General features: G+C 37.1%; 1 protein-coding gene across 1 annotated transcript in view; it reads left to right on the forward strand.

The window, feature by feature from the left end:
• SPEF2 (sperm flagellar 2) overlaps positions 1 to 15,019 on the forward strand; it is a 138,347-nt gene that overhangs the window by 99,068 nt on the left and 24,260 nt on the right. The window contains exons 27-28 of the mRNA XM_069492613.1: positions 10,663 to 10,769; positions 11,855 to 12,037. Coding sequence (XP_069348714.1) covers positions 10,663 to 10,769; positions 11,855 to 12,037 — 290 coding nt within the window. The remainder of the gene's footprint in view (positions 1 to 10,662; positions 10,770 to 11,854; positions 12,038 to 15,019) is intronic.

A 15,019-nucleotide genomic window follows, 5' to 3' on the forward strand; every position in this document is an offset into this window, starting at 1 on the left:
AGGTGGAAGTGGATTTTGGAAAATTATCAGTCACTTATAATCCTTTTTAGAAGGGACCCTAGTATTCATGATGATAATGGTAATACCTTGTTGGATCCACCCTCAAAACTAGAGCTCACATTTCCACTAAAAGTCTAAAAATAAATAACAAATAGCAGCTATAACTTGGCATGTGTATATCTTAGAACATTAACTCAAGAAACCCTTGGGACAAAAAGGTGTCAACAGATACATTTATCTGTTTTCAGAATATGGTAGAGTAACACAGTTTTCAGACTATTGTAGAAATATTTATAGCAAGGGAAGGAGAAGAAAGACAGGAAGGGGGGGAGAAAAGGAGGGAAACAGTTACATTAAAAAAAAAAAAAAAAACAACAGAGTAAAAGAAAACCACTTGCCCTAGGGAACTTAGAGTGTAGTTTGAAAAGTCAACCAAAGAAGAAAATATAAACAACTATCTGGGGTCTTTCTAGGACACAATTGAGCATTATAAAAGTGCTCAGAATGTAATACAAAGGAGAATCAGTGTGCAGTGAGGTCGGTCAGGGAAAAGTTTGTAGAGTAATACCTTAGAGGGAGAAATTGAAGGGAGTAAACAGTGATTTAGTGGCAAGGATATCAAGGATATTTAAAGTCAGGGGATTAGCTCCTAGAAAACCTGTAGACATGAGGCATGAGTATGGGAGTATGGATGTTGGGGAAATGGTCATGGCTTCCAGGCAAATGAAAAAGGAGGTCTTCTCTAGCTGAGGAACCACCTGTCCCACCCAAGCTGGAGAATTAACTCAAATGTAAGAATCACAGTTGGAATTACCACAGAATTTACAAAGCTGTATAATGCTGTAGGATTTGGGGATTTTGTTGATTCAAAATGAGTTATGGTGTATGTGCCAATAGTTTAAACCCCTTATTAGCTCAATTACACCATTTGAAAAAATATGTACTGCATAGGTTGCTTATTAGGTATATGTAAAATACTTATCACAGTGTTGGGTATTTTATCAGTAGAAGTAATGTGCACTGTTACTATTTTTGCTACATTATAAAGGAAAGAGAAAAGTAATATCATTCCGTTTTCTGCGTCTCAGAGTCACAGAATTGGAGGTTCTCTACTGACACCCTTGAAGTCAGGCTGCAGGTATTTTCCCTTCCTGAAGAAACCCAATAATTACCACTCATCCCTTTTTCCCATCTCTTCTGGCCCCACAAAATATCCTCTGGCTTTGGTCTTCTTCCTCAGTTCTGCAATTGCCGTTCATTTAAAAAACAATTGTTTAAATGATACACGCCCAGGCATAGTTTGAATGAAGTCTTTTGTTGTATCCTTTCCTAGAACTGGAAAGCAATCTTTTATAATACCTTTCATTGTATTTACCCGAGAACTCTATGATTTTAAAAGACAATCTTGGTTGAAGTGATAACAGGTTTGAAAGTATGGAGCTACTGGCTGAATGTGGTATATTTCTAAATGTGTGATCCTGAAAAACTTCCTGTTTAACTTGAAAATTGTTGTTATTTCTAAGCCAAGAAATATGAACATTTTCTTATACTATTTCATATATGCCCATGTAACCAATGATATCTAAGATGCAACTTTCAAGTTTGCTAAAATATATTAAAACAGATGGATTTTTTCCCTAGGAAAAAAGCATACATATTTGCATGTAATAGTCATGTTATTAGGCCCACAGTAAGCTCTTTTAGCAAATTTATGAGTGTGATGTTATTAAATTATGCTTTATAACCTTTAATTAGGCTATACAAATAAAATTATTGAAAGAAATGGGTAATTTTTGATTAAAACAAGTGACTGAATACTTTAAATACTGTGAGTAGCTAGTATCAGGATATAAATGGAAAGAACTAAAGCTTAAGGAGTTTTCTGCTGAATATTGGTTAACCCACTGGAAAAGAAAAGTCTTCATTAAAATAGCCCTTACTAAAGTTAATGTAAAGTTGAAAATGCATCATACTCTATAATATATTCAACACTCCTTTTCTGGTCAAATTCTGCTACTTATGGTAATTCTAAATCCTTTTGGTACAGGTAATGATTAGATATGAAATACCATTTGTTGATATGATTGTCACAAATATACCAGGAAAAAAATGACCTTACACAGGCTAATCAAAGAAGATCATGCACAAGGCAATTAAACAGTTGATCACATTTGCATTGTTCTTGCCACCTAGCAAAGATCCATACTTTAGAATCATAGGAGCAGCTTGAGTAAGAGACAGCCAGTGAGTGAATCAGTTGAACCATTCTTTCTCTTGACTGTCCTAGGAATCATTCCCACAAACATACTCCCAGTAAAGAGTATGATTTAGTGAATATTTTCTGAATTATAACTATAGCCAGTTTGGCATTGTTATTATGCATCAGGCCCTGTGCTAGTATTTTCATATATTAGTTCACTTAATATCCACCTCAACCTATGATGAGATGGCTGGAATCAGACAGCTCTTTCTCAAGTTCACCTCTTATGAAATGCCTGTCATATCATCTTGGGCAAGTTATTTAATTTCTTTGTGCATTATTTTCCTCACCGGCAAAATGGGGATAATAATGATATTTCATGAGGTTGTTATGAAGATTAAAGTAATTAATACATGTCAAGTACTTAGAAAGGATATAGCACATGGAATGCACACTTTAAAGGTACTATAAGCCATTATGATTTGATTATATAATTAAATGTCATATTAGTGTATAATATTATACAGTATTGACACAAACTATTCTCATTATTATCCAAAATGTTATCTTAGTGTCCTGAAGGTACAAATACCCTAATGGGCACCTGCAATATTACCCCAGAGTACTTCCAGGAAAAGTGTTCACCACCTGGTAGAATTAAACTGTGAAGTAATATGGGTCCCTGGGGACTATCAGCATACAAAACAAAAATCAGTCATTTTGTACATTGCAGTAAGCTCTGGGCAGGTACATCTTGTCTTCAAACATCAAGTGCCAAGTACATCAGGAAGACAGGCTTTCTCCAATGGAAGCAATCTGGAGTCTATTGAAACTGGAACACTTTAGCAATGTTCCTTTGTCCCTACTTAAACCGTAAGAACTCTTTTTTCTTGTAAGCCCCCTGGACTCCATGTAATGCCTGTAGAGATCAGTTCACATTTATTTTGGCTTCTGCTGAGAAGCTATTTGGAGAGAACACAGTCCAGCAAATTCTACACCCTCCCTTTTTCTTCGAAAGAGGCAGCATTTAGTTGTGCAAGGTCTGTAACGTTGTTTTAAAAACTGACAAGGACCCCTCCTTTGAACCCCTCTTGGAGATCCTTCTTTAATGACTGGTTTCAGAAAGAGAGGGGACAAATTCAGAATGTTGGGCTATCGTGGTTAAGCTAGATCATGCAGCTACATGGATTTTCCAGAAGTTCTAAGGAAGGAGAGTAGGTATTGCTGCCTATGTGGGTCACCATGGGAGTTAGCCCAGAGGCTTTTGAAACCAAACCTTCCAGGAAGAGAAGCAGGGGAAGGGTATTCCAGGCAAAGGGGAAAATGGAACAACTGTGGAGATTCTGAAATTGCATAACATATTTAGGGAACAGCAAACAGCTGGGACAAGGGGCAGGAGGTGAGACCACAAAGAGCTTGTGGTCAGGTTGTGAAGCCCCAAGCGGCTTGCAAAGGGCACGTAAGAAAGGATTCTCAAAGGCGTTTAGAGCCCACGGTCATGGAGAATGGATTGGAGAGGGGAAGAGACTATGTCTGTGAGAGTAGTCGACATTGCCAGTCTCTCTACAAAGCCTCCAGGAACCAAGAGGCAGAAGGAAGGGCACGTCGGTGGTGGCTTGAAAGGGATAACTAAAAGGTTCTGTGGGTTTTTCCAGGCTTAGTGTCTCAGAAGATTATAAAAATATGATATTTTCAGGTGAGTATTTTGATCTGAAAATTGCTTAAATTAGTCTAACATTTGCCCAAATCAACAAATACAGAAAGATTTCTCAGAAAAGGGATGATATAGAAGAATGGATGCTATTAATAGAACTATCATGCCAGGTGGCAAACCCCGGAGATAACAGCAAAGAGGAGTGTGTACCCCAAACCGCCTACTGCTCTCTCAGTGGGTGAAGTCCTTGACTAGATCAGATTCAGATCGCAGAAAAGCAATAGTGAATCTAGAATACTTTGAACCTATTAAAACTGTTTATAGTCAGAGTTTCAAATGTGCTTTAGGATGAAACATGCAGGTAATTTCATGAAGCCAGAAAACTGACATTAGATAAATGAAAGAATAGAATATGCTCAGAATTCAACATAACATCTTCTGGAAAATCTATCCATAAAACTAAAAACATAAAAGCTGGCAAAATCAGTATTGAAAATTAAAACCCTTTCCTTTAACAAAAAGAGACTTATTTTTTCATCCCTTCATTCAATTATTTGCCAATATTTATGTGTGTAGAGCAGGCCCCAGGCATGGTCTTACAGGCCTACATTGAAAGACTGCGCGATGCTTAGGTAAGAAAATAAAGGCAGTAGCTGTCAACTACAAAGAGACTAATTTTAAATTCAATACAGTAATATTTAGAATTTGAAAAATTAGGGTCTGTTTTAACAAATGCAAAAAGACTTATTAAAAGGCAAAGCAGACATTAAATAAAAATAAGGTATGAAAGGCAGAGAAGTAGATGAACTAATGTCAAAGGTTTTCAATTAAAAAATGGTTAAGAGATAGGAGATGATAAAAGTCAGTTAAGAAAGGAGATTTATTTTCTTAAACATCTTCCAAGTGCTTAGCCGTCAGCTAGACGTTATAAGGCACAAAAGAAGTAAGTGTAGTTCTATCAGAAGAATTTAAAATCTACATGATGAGTGCAATATGCACTGTCTGGGGAATGGACATGCTTGAAACTCAGACTCGGGGGGATGGGGGGGCACAGGCAACATATATATAACCTGAACTTTTGTACCCCCATAATAAGCTGAAATAAAAAAAAAAAATCCAGTTGAGAGACCAAAGCCTGGAACCATAAAGCATTGAACCAAAAAGACGGAGTGGATGCCAGTATGAGATATTTTAATATAATATACAAATACATATTCAATTTATTCATTATATGATAAAATAAAACAATATAATCTAATGATTAATAATATCAAAGAATTTGTAGAAGGGATATATATATGTGATCTAGGTTCTCTACCTTCAGGGAGAAACTAGTATTTGAGAAATTTGTTGCATGCAATTTTTATTTTTTTAATGCTTCTCTTCAGCTAAATATAGGTTCTCCTCTCTGACAAATAATCAAATGTGTGTCAAAAATGCAATCTTTAGGGAAAGAAAAAGTTGAGGCATGAAGCACAGCTCCTTTATGAAACCCCCTGGCAAGGGTTTCAAAGCCTGACACCCTTTTTGTAAATTTACAAGTTTGCTGTACCATTGCCAGAGAAGGTAGGACTCGGGCAGGAGAAGGGACATGTTCAAGGCCGATCTTACAGACACACTACCATGCATTCCCTATTATTCCTTTTTATTGCCATGGGAAGGAAATTTCAGTAAAATCAGTGTCCTCTTATGCATGGAGAAATGGATTCTATAGTGAAGAAAACCACAGCACCCTTTGCCCCATACAGGAAACTCATAATAGTGAAGTACATAAACATGGGGAATACGGAGCCTACTGGTTAATCCCAGCTCCACCACTTACTTATGAGTATTACAACATTGGACGCACTAACTAACCCCTCTGTGCCCCATTTTTCTTATCCATAAAATGGTGATTATAATAGTTGGTCCATTTTCTTAACTATAACATAGGGATAATGGATTGTGAGGATTGATGGATATAAACCAGTTAAAGCGCTTACCAGAATGCCTGATAAGTAATAAGCACTCAATATAATTTTTCCCAAAATAAGGAGCCAACATGGGGGGTGGGCAGAGGTTGAGACCTTGTGATTACTTAAAATAACAATGTGGAGTTATTTTAAAGGCAGGGATCCTCCGGATGACGTGAGTCAAGTCCCTGGAAAGCAGAAAAGGCCATGGAAGCTTGACCATTACCTTCCAAAGAGAAATCATCAATTTTTGAAAATTTGGCTAAAAAAATATCCTTGGCTTGTATATGATGAGTTACTAAATCTTATGTTCTGTGCCCTGTGTCGTAAGCATGGAGTGAAGTCGGAGGGAAGTCAGTTGAGTTTTTCTTATGGCACGGACAATTTTAGGACTGAATTTCTCAATGCACATCATCTCAGCGAGGCTCATGCCAAGGCTTCATTAATGGAAGCAACAAGTGGTTCTCCAGTGAACAGAGCCACCACCAACCTTATGGTGAGGACCATGAGCAAAGTCACCCTTGGGAGAGTCGAGAACTTATTCAGATCATGCCATGCTATTGCCAAGACTGGACGCCCCCTCAAAGATTTTATCTGGATGTGCAAGTTGGATGATATGAAGGGCGTTGATATTGGCCCAGTATTCAGAACTAACAAATCAGCAAGAATGTTTACATATTTTATTGCTGAAGTAGAACGGAAACATCTAAGAGAGAAACTAGAGAAAAGTAAATTTTTCTCTGTCATCAGTGATGGAATTATAGACAGTTTAATCAAGGAAGCCAAAATTGTCTATGTGCAGTTTGCGCATGCAGGAAAAGTGCATTGTCAAATTGTTGGGGTACAGACAGTAGAAAGGAAAGATCCTCTTGCAATAAAAAATGCCGTTGAGAAAACTCTAGAGATAAATCTTCAACTTAGGCTGTCGAGCCAAGAGTGGGCAAAGAAACTGGTTGGTTTTGGAAGTGATGGCACCCCTGGCATAGAGGGAGAGAACAACAGTGTAGCCCTGCTTTTAAGAGAAATCCAACCATGTGTGCAGACTGTATACTGCTTTGCACATCACCTTGAATTGTCTTACAAGGTCGTGTTCCAGAGCATTCCACTGTACAATGATGTCAAAGACCTTCTTCACAGCATTTATCACTTCTACCACAATTCTCCTCTTCATAAGAATTCTCTGATAACTGCTTTCAAAGGCCTTCACCTTCGACCTGTGATACCTTCTCAAATAGGAGGCAGGAGGTGGCTTCATGGATTACAGACAGCCCTCCAGAACTTTCTCAAGGGCTATCCTGCAATTGTCCAGCAACTACATTCAGTAAGTAGTTTTGAAATACTGTATTATTTTACTTTTTCAGAATAACAGGAAATACTTTGTTGAGCTTCTTGGAATAATAATTTTGAGAAAGATAACCCCATATTATTCTCAACCTGTTTTATAGGCAAGCAAAGGCAAAAGTGACAGCAGTCAACAGAAAGCCAAAGACCTTCTAGAATCCCTTCTTCAAGCCAACATTGTTAAATTTGCCCACTTTTTGGTGGATGTCATTAATGTCCTTAGCATTCTGTCCCGTGTCAATCAGAACAGAAATTCTTCAATTGCTGACATATTTTCCACCTTAGAGTCAACACTGGAAATGCTCCAAATTTATCAAACAAGGTGAGAGGTCAAGGTGATCTGAGGTCTGTCAAACCAGACAGTTTGACTTGGGGATTTATTTAAGCCAAATGCCTTTTCATTTAATTCCTTACTTGAACAATTTTTCCCCCCAGACCAGGACCAAAAGAACGCAGGTTGGATTCAGTCACATACTTTCATGGTAACTGCCTCAGAGGAAAAGAAAACATTTCTGCCATGAGACACATGGTTTTAACACATCTTATCAAGAGGCTGCAAGGCTGCTTCAGAGATGCCAGCCACGATGTGATGAGGGCTACCATGATTGGAAGCTTTAAGTTGTGGCCCACAAAGATAAATCAAGGTAACTTATATGCACTGATACTGTCTATTGTTTTATCTTTAAAATTTTTTTTTTTCAGAGACAGAGTCTCCCTCTGTTGCCCAGGCTGGGCTCGAGTGATGCTTCTGGCTCAGCCTCCAGAGTAGCTGGGACTACAGGTGCACACCACCATGCCTAGCTAGTTTTTAAATGTTTTTGTAGAGACAGGGTCTTGCTGTGTTGCCCAGGCTGGTCTCAATTTCCTGACCTCAAGTGATTCTCCTGCGTCAGCTTCCCAAAGTCCTTAGATTACAGGCATGAGCCGCCACTCCCGGTCCTCTACTTTTGAACCTATTATTCTTTGGTTGTCTTTATGAGTTTCTTTTATATGTGACTTTTCTTGTATATATGATTGCAGAATTTGGAGAAAGAGAGGTATCTATCCTGCTTGCACATTATGAACCAGTATTAGAAGCCGCCAATGTGAAACTCGATGAGGTAGACACTGAATGGGGCATGTTGAAATTAGAGATTTATGCCAGGTAAGCAAGAAAGCAAGCTGAAGAAACTAGTTGAGATTTATAAATATTTGGATAAAACTTGGAAATCTCAACCTTTTACATTTTTCATCTTCCCTCCTAGATTTCAGAACATTCGAAAATTGACTTGGGAGTTTGTAAATTCCATTTACTTACACAAGTATCCAAATATCCTGACACTAGTTGACCTAGTGCTGACGCTTCCTGCGAGTTCAGCTGAAGCAGAACGTGGCTTTAGTCAGATGAAACGGACCAAGTCACACATGCATGCTAAAATTGAGGATGAAAGTATGACGGATGCCTTGATCATTCATTTGAATTCTCCAGATATTAATAATTTTGACCCTAGGAAAGCTATTCATTTATGGAATACAAGAACACTATCTTCAACTGGTGACACAAGACCTAATTCGGATTGCTCATCAAACTCAGAAAGCCATTATGAAAGTGATTAGTTATGTGACAAATGTTGACATTGTTATTGGTCATAGAAATAAAATAAAATAAATGATTTTCAGAAACCTAAAATTTAAAAGTAAAACAGTAACCTGTCTTCACATCAAACCTAAGAGACATTTGGCATCTTCCAAACATACAAAGTAAAATTCCAAGATTGATTTTCCTGTAACTTTCTAACTCTACTCATGTATTCACACGTTCTTTTGCATTCTTTGGGTAGAGGTATATGCTTCTGGACAATGGTTATTTTAATGTTATCTTTCTGAGAGTTATCACTAAGGGTAACCAGACTATAATTATGGTTTGAGTTCCCTTAAGTCGGCATACAATTTACTATTTTTCTTAGATAATTCTAAATAATAGTTACATTAGGTAACTAATTTAGGGCCAGATTAAAAGAGAGCTTCTCTTGTTATCCATGAACAAAATTTGTAAGAGAATCTATTTATGTTATTGTATTAGGTATGAAAATCATATCACTACATGCCTTGGTCATGTAAGTAACAAGGTCAAATATTAAAATAGTTTTCACATTTCATACTAAGAGCCTCAGATAAAAAATTCTTATGTAAACTGAAAGTATTGTCTTAACATTTTGTTTTATACTGTAGCCATTAGAGACAGTGGAAACACATGCAACTTTGCAGAATTTTAAAATATTTCGAATATCCTCATGGTTTCAGTAGATTTTATTCATGGTTGTATCTTGAGGAACATGACTGATTTATGTCTAATCTGTCTGAAAACCAGGATGGTGTCCTATAGAGCTCAGTTTAGTGGAAATTCTACTACCTGGAAAATGTTTTCATCTCTATAAAATTGATTACTCAGGTTTGATCCAAAAGGATACAGAATTCATTTCTGAACAGCCAGCTAGATGGCCTATTATATCAAAGAAAGAAAGATCCCATTCTTGCTACCCAGAAAATTATCTTCCAAATATCAAAATTGTATATTTGGCTTGAAACACTGACATTCTAAAGGGATTATTGCATTTCCCTAGGGGTTAGAGGAAATGATAAACTTCACGTGAACTTTTAGAAATGCTAAAAACTTAGATGTAAAAAGAAAACTTTGGGATACTATGTCTATGTTTCACTCTTTTTATTTCTAAACAAAGAAGAATATCTATGTACTCTGGACCTGAAATATACCCGGATACACATTAGGAGTCTATCCTGGCTCTAGAAGGTATCTCTGCTTTGCCAGACATTTTTTAAGCATATTCATTTATTTTTTTTTCCTATTTCATTTTTGATGCATGTGCATGCAATTCGAAAGTAGGCATCTCTTTTAGATAGGGTTAAGTAGATTAGTGTATAAGGGGAAAGCATGTAAAAGGTTAGTGATATTTTGGGGAATATTGAGCCAATTAGATGATTAAATTAGCACTTTCAATCTAATAATTTAACAATTCATATGTCCTTACATCTACAAAAGCAAATATATTCTTATCTAAAGGGCAAAAAGAGGATAAATGTGTTACCTTGATTGCAGTGGTGATCTGTATGCATTTAAAACACCTTCATCTAACATTTACCAAAATATATTATTCTTGTACCCTACTGTATGTAGGAAACCTTAGGGTAATATATTTAAAACTTCAGGCTATTCTGAGTAAAACATCAAATAAAACTCCAATTACCGTTTAACAATTTTTCTCAATCTGAAATAAATTATTACTAAGCCAAAAAAGGTATTTTGACTCAGTTGAGAAACAATAATGAAAGAGCATCAGGAAATTGATTATTATTTTTATGTTTTCAAGATGGCTTCTGTTTCTCTAAAGTTTACAGTTTTAAATAATATGAATAAAGTGATTATACAAATATCCATGATTTCTTCTATTTTAGCAAAAGAAAAAAAAGCCCTGTCACTTAATATAAATGACAAAATATTTTTCATTGTTTTATAGGCATGATAGGAAATAAAGCATTTACTGACATTCTGCTGGATTTGGTGACCCTGAACCTTGGAACCAACAACTTTCCTAGTAGTTGGATGCACCTTACCCTACCTGAAGTAAGATTCCATTTTGTTTGGTTTTAAAGATTTGAACACTCTTCTAATTTTATCAATGAGTCAATAGTTCTAAAATAACCAGTATTTGCATGGTGTCTGACATTTAGTAGGCAATCCATGAAATTTGAGTGAATAAAAAAATCAATGAGGCCAGGCTCGGTGGCTCACACCTGTAATCCTAGCACTCTGGGAGGCCGAGGCAGGTGGATCGCTCGAGGTCAGAAGTTCAAGACCAGCCTGAGCAAGAGCAAGACCCCGTATCTACTAAAAATAGAAAGAAATTATATGGACAGCTAAAAATATATATAGAAAAAATTAGCCGGGCATGGTGGCACATGACTGTAGTTCCAGCTACTTGGGAGGCTAAGGCAGGAGGATTGCTTGAACCCAGGAGTTTGAGGTTGCTGTGAGCTAGGCTGATGCCACAGCACTCACTCTAGCCTGGGCAGCACAGTGAGACTCCGTCTCAAAAAAAAAAAAAAAAAAAAAAAAATCAATGAAGTTCAAATTAAGACACATATGCACATGCTCAGTATTCTAAGAATGAGTGATGATGTAAGTCAATGAAACATTATAGAGACTGTGAGGCTCAGCCATGAGTTTGTATCCATAACTACCAGATGGAATGATCCTAACTAGTAATTGTAGGTGATTCTGGCAGTTCTTGCTTTTTATTAAAATCTTTTCCTTAAGAACGTATCAGAAAACAAAGTAGTTAAAGATCATTTCTCTATGGGCTGTAGACCCCTTGCAAGGACACAGCTATTAATATAATCTTTATCCTTCCTCTGTTGAAAAAATACAAGATTAACTGGAGTCATATGAGTAAATTGATCGTGTAACAGTAAGCAAAAAGTACACATGTCAAGGAAGCAAAAAAATGAAACACTTTCTAGGTACTATCTGACGTGGATTGGTTGGTGGAACAAAGGACATGAAAGGGAACAAAAGTCAAAATTGGCTCTATTTGCCAATATAAAATCCTACTTCTTTCATCTGAACCTCTTACTATGAATATCTAAACAAGCAGAGCTTCAAGATAGAGTCATACAAATATTCCAGTAATATTTCCTGTTTTCTTCTAGTTACAGGAGTTAACATCTTTATTAACAGTAAACTCGGAGTTCGTGGACTGGCGGAAATTCCTATTAGTAACTGCGATGCCTTGGCCCATCCCCCTGGAGGAGGAGCTCCTTGAGACACTGCACAAGTTCAAGGCTGTGGATGAGGAGCAGAAGGGCACCATCACTTTTGAACAGTATATGCAGGTTGTTATCAGCACCTGGGGCAGTAATAGCACCAGAACACTTTCGCTTTAAGAAGTGAATTGTTTGCTGATGCTACATTGCCAGGTCTCAAGCCAGTGTTTTGCATCTCCGCTGCCCATGTCTAGGCACTCAGAGGCAGCACAGGCAGTGTCAAGGCCCCAGTCAGAAATCTGGCTTCTATCCCCAGGGAAAAGATCTGGAAAAGTCAGAGCTTCCGGGAGAACTAATGGATCTGAAAGAAGTCACATGAATTTCATTGTTCTGAATTCCTAACCAGTAGTTCTTCTCTTTGGCTATACATTAGAATCATCTGCAAAGCTTTTAATAAGCCCAATACCTAATACCCCAGGAGTGGCAAGAACAGTGATAAAGAACACAGGGAAAGAGCAGGTTTTGTCTTTGGGGTGAGAGGCTGGTGAATGATGAGATTGTTTTTGACAAGTTGAGTTTGAAATGTCTGTGGTAGTGTAGATAGAAATGTCCAATCTGATATGACAGATACAGAAGGGAGTACAAGTCACTATAATATACGCAGTTGTTGAATTTATGAGTGAAGATCATCCAAGAAAAGTGATGAATAATCCAGTAAGTGTAATACCTGGCCATACTTGGCAGGTAGGATGTAACTAGTGACCTCTGCCAGAGAAATTTTAGTGGAATAGTAAATGCAGAAGCCAGATTGCAGAGGATTGAGGAAATGAAAAGGTCTTTAGGAAGTGAAGACAAGAAAAGCCAACTCATTTCTGAGAAGTTTGAGCAAGAAAGGGGTGAGAATAAAAATTCCTGAGAGGAACCTGAATTACTTATTTTGTCTCTGCTAATTGAATTTATTCAACTGCTCACCATTTTACTTTGCTGGTAGACACAAAAGAAGGAAACGTTATAAGGAATGAACTTTGAAACAGGATGATACTCTCTGGGTGCCTGTATCCCACATGTATTTCATCATTGACAGATCTCATTTCCTCCTGCTTTTCTTTTCTTCCTTAATTAATGGATGCCACACTTTTTTTTTAAGATATCCCTGAAGTTCCCATGCTCATACAGTTGAGCCAGAGGAAATAACACTTGAATAATGATGAGGCTCTTTCAGGGATGATCAAGACAGGTGTTTGGCTGAAAGAGCTCTGATATATTTATTTCCCAAGTAGAGCGATTTATGAATGCTGTCATTGTCCTGGATTTACAATTTGTTAAGGTAGTTTTGTTTGAAAATAATATCAGTAGACCAAAATGTACTACATTTCCATAGATAGCTTAAGATTTTAAAAGGTGGGCACTAATGAAATTACTGACCTTCACTATTTACTGTATGTGGCAATTAACACAGGATATCATTTGAATATCCTTTTGCACAAACATGAGAAGAACAAAGGGTGTTGACAGTATTTATCAAAGTGCTGAGCCAGAACCAAAAAGTTCCTTTACCAAGGTGTGAATTTCTTAGAGAAAGTTGGATGCTGCATTTAATTGAAACTCAGAAATACTTATTTGAACACTGCCTATGTTTGGGGAACAGTAATTGCTAAGCTCTGCCCTCTCCCCTTGACTGCTTAGCTCCTACTCCTCCGAAGCCCCAGGACACTGAGGCCATTTGGAGAGGCCACCTGAACATCCTGCCTGCCTTTTACAGAGTTCCAACACTTGCCAGCTTACCATCCCATCCTCCCCCAAAATGTTGTTTCATGGGGAAAATCAAAATAGCTTTGAGGGCAAAACTTTATAAGATTTGTTGAAAATGCCACATTAGAACAGTAAGATAGCATAACTGTCTTGCTGAAATGAAGTTCTCTGGGAGAAAAGGGCTGTCTCCTATGCTTTTTATTTTGTCTGTCTTTCTTTTTCTTTCAACTAATTGCAAGTTCACCACAGCAGCCACTTAGGAGTGAGCTGACTGCCCCAGCTTGTAAAATGGAAAAATATACAGCATTTGTGAATTCAGCTGGGCCATAGACCTCAGCTAAGCAATGACAGCATAAAAGCCTATTTGCCCTTTGCTCCCAGCTGGGCTGCCCCTGTCTCTGTCATGTGTGGATGTGTAGTCACACTCGTGTAGAAATCTTTGATGTTGAAGTATCCACTCATCTTCTATCAGTGAGAATGCATATTATTATAGGCTTAATGAGTCAGATGTTCTAGGATCCAAACAGCGCAGTACCTATTCTCTAAAGAAAAGTAAAAAACCTAAAATTCTTTGGCCATGTTTTAGCAAGAGAGTACAAGGACGATTTCCATATTTTAGAGAGAAATCACTTAATAGTCTAGTGAGGCAGGATGTGGTTGGCTTAATCTTATCAATTTAAACTCCTTACTATACATATAGGTTTGCATTTAACACTTCAGGTTACTAGAATTCTTATGGTTGATATTTTAGAAAACAATATTTTTTCTTTCTAATTTGCTCCTTTTATATACAAAACACTTTGAAATGGTTTTCTAATTAATAAAATATTATATATTTTAGAAAACCAATAGAAGGAATCTTTGGTTTTAAAAATCAAGGAAAATCCTATCCATTGTAGTGATTGGACATAGGATTGATAATTGAGAAATGGAGGAGGAGGAGGGATCTTTGTTTCTTTTCTTCCTCCTTTAGCTCTTTTAATATTTTCTCTTTATCACTGGTTTTCAGCAACTTGATTATTGTGTTCCTCACTATGGTTTTCTTCATGTTTCCTCTATTTGGGGTTTGTTGAGCTTGTTGAATCTGTGGACTTGTAGTTTTTTTCAAATTTGGAAAATTTTCAGGATTGTCTCTTCAAATATTTTTTCTGCACCCCTCTTCTTAAAACCTAATTACATGTTTGCTTATTAGTATTGTGCCACAGGTCACTGATTCTTTGTTTATTTTTTCCTGTCTTTTTTCTCTCTGTGATGTATTTTGCATTCATTTCTACTGCTGTGTCTTCAAGTTCACTGACGTTTTCTTCCGCAGAGTTGAGTCTGCCATTAACACCATTTAGTTTACTTTTCACTTCAGAT

The sequence above is a fragment of the Eulemur rufifrons genome, chromosome 17 (assembly GCF_041146395.1).
Source record: "Eulemur rufifrons isolate Redbay chromosome 17, OSU_ERuf_1, whole genome shotgun sequence".
NCBI classification, from domain to species: Eukaryota; Metazoa; Chordata; class Mammalia; order Primates; family Lemuridae; genus Eulemur; species Eulemur rufifrons.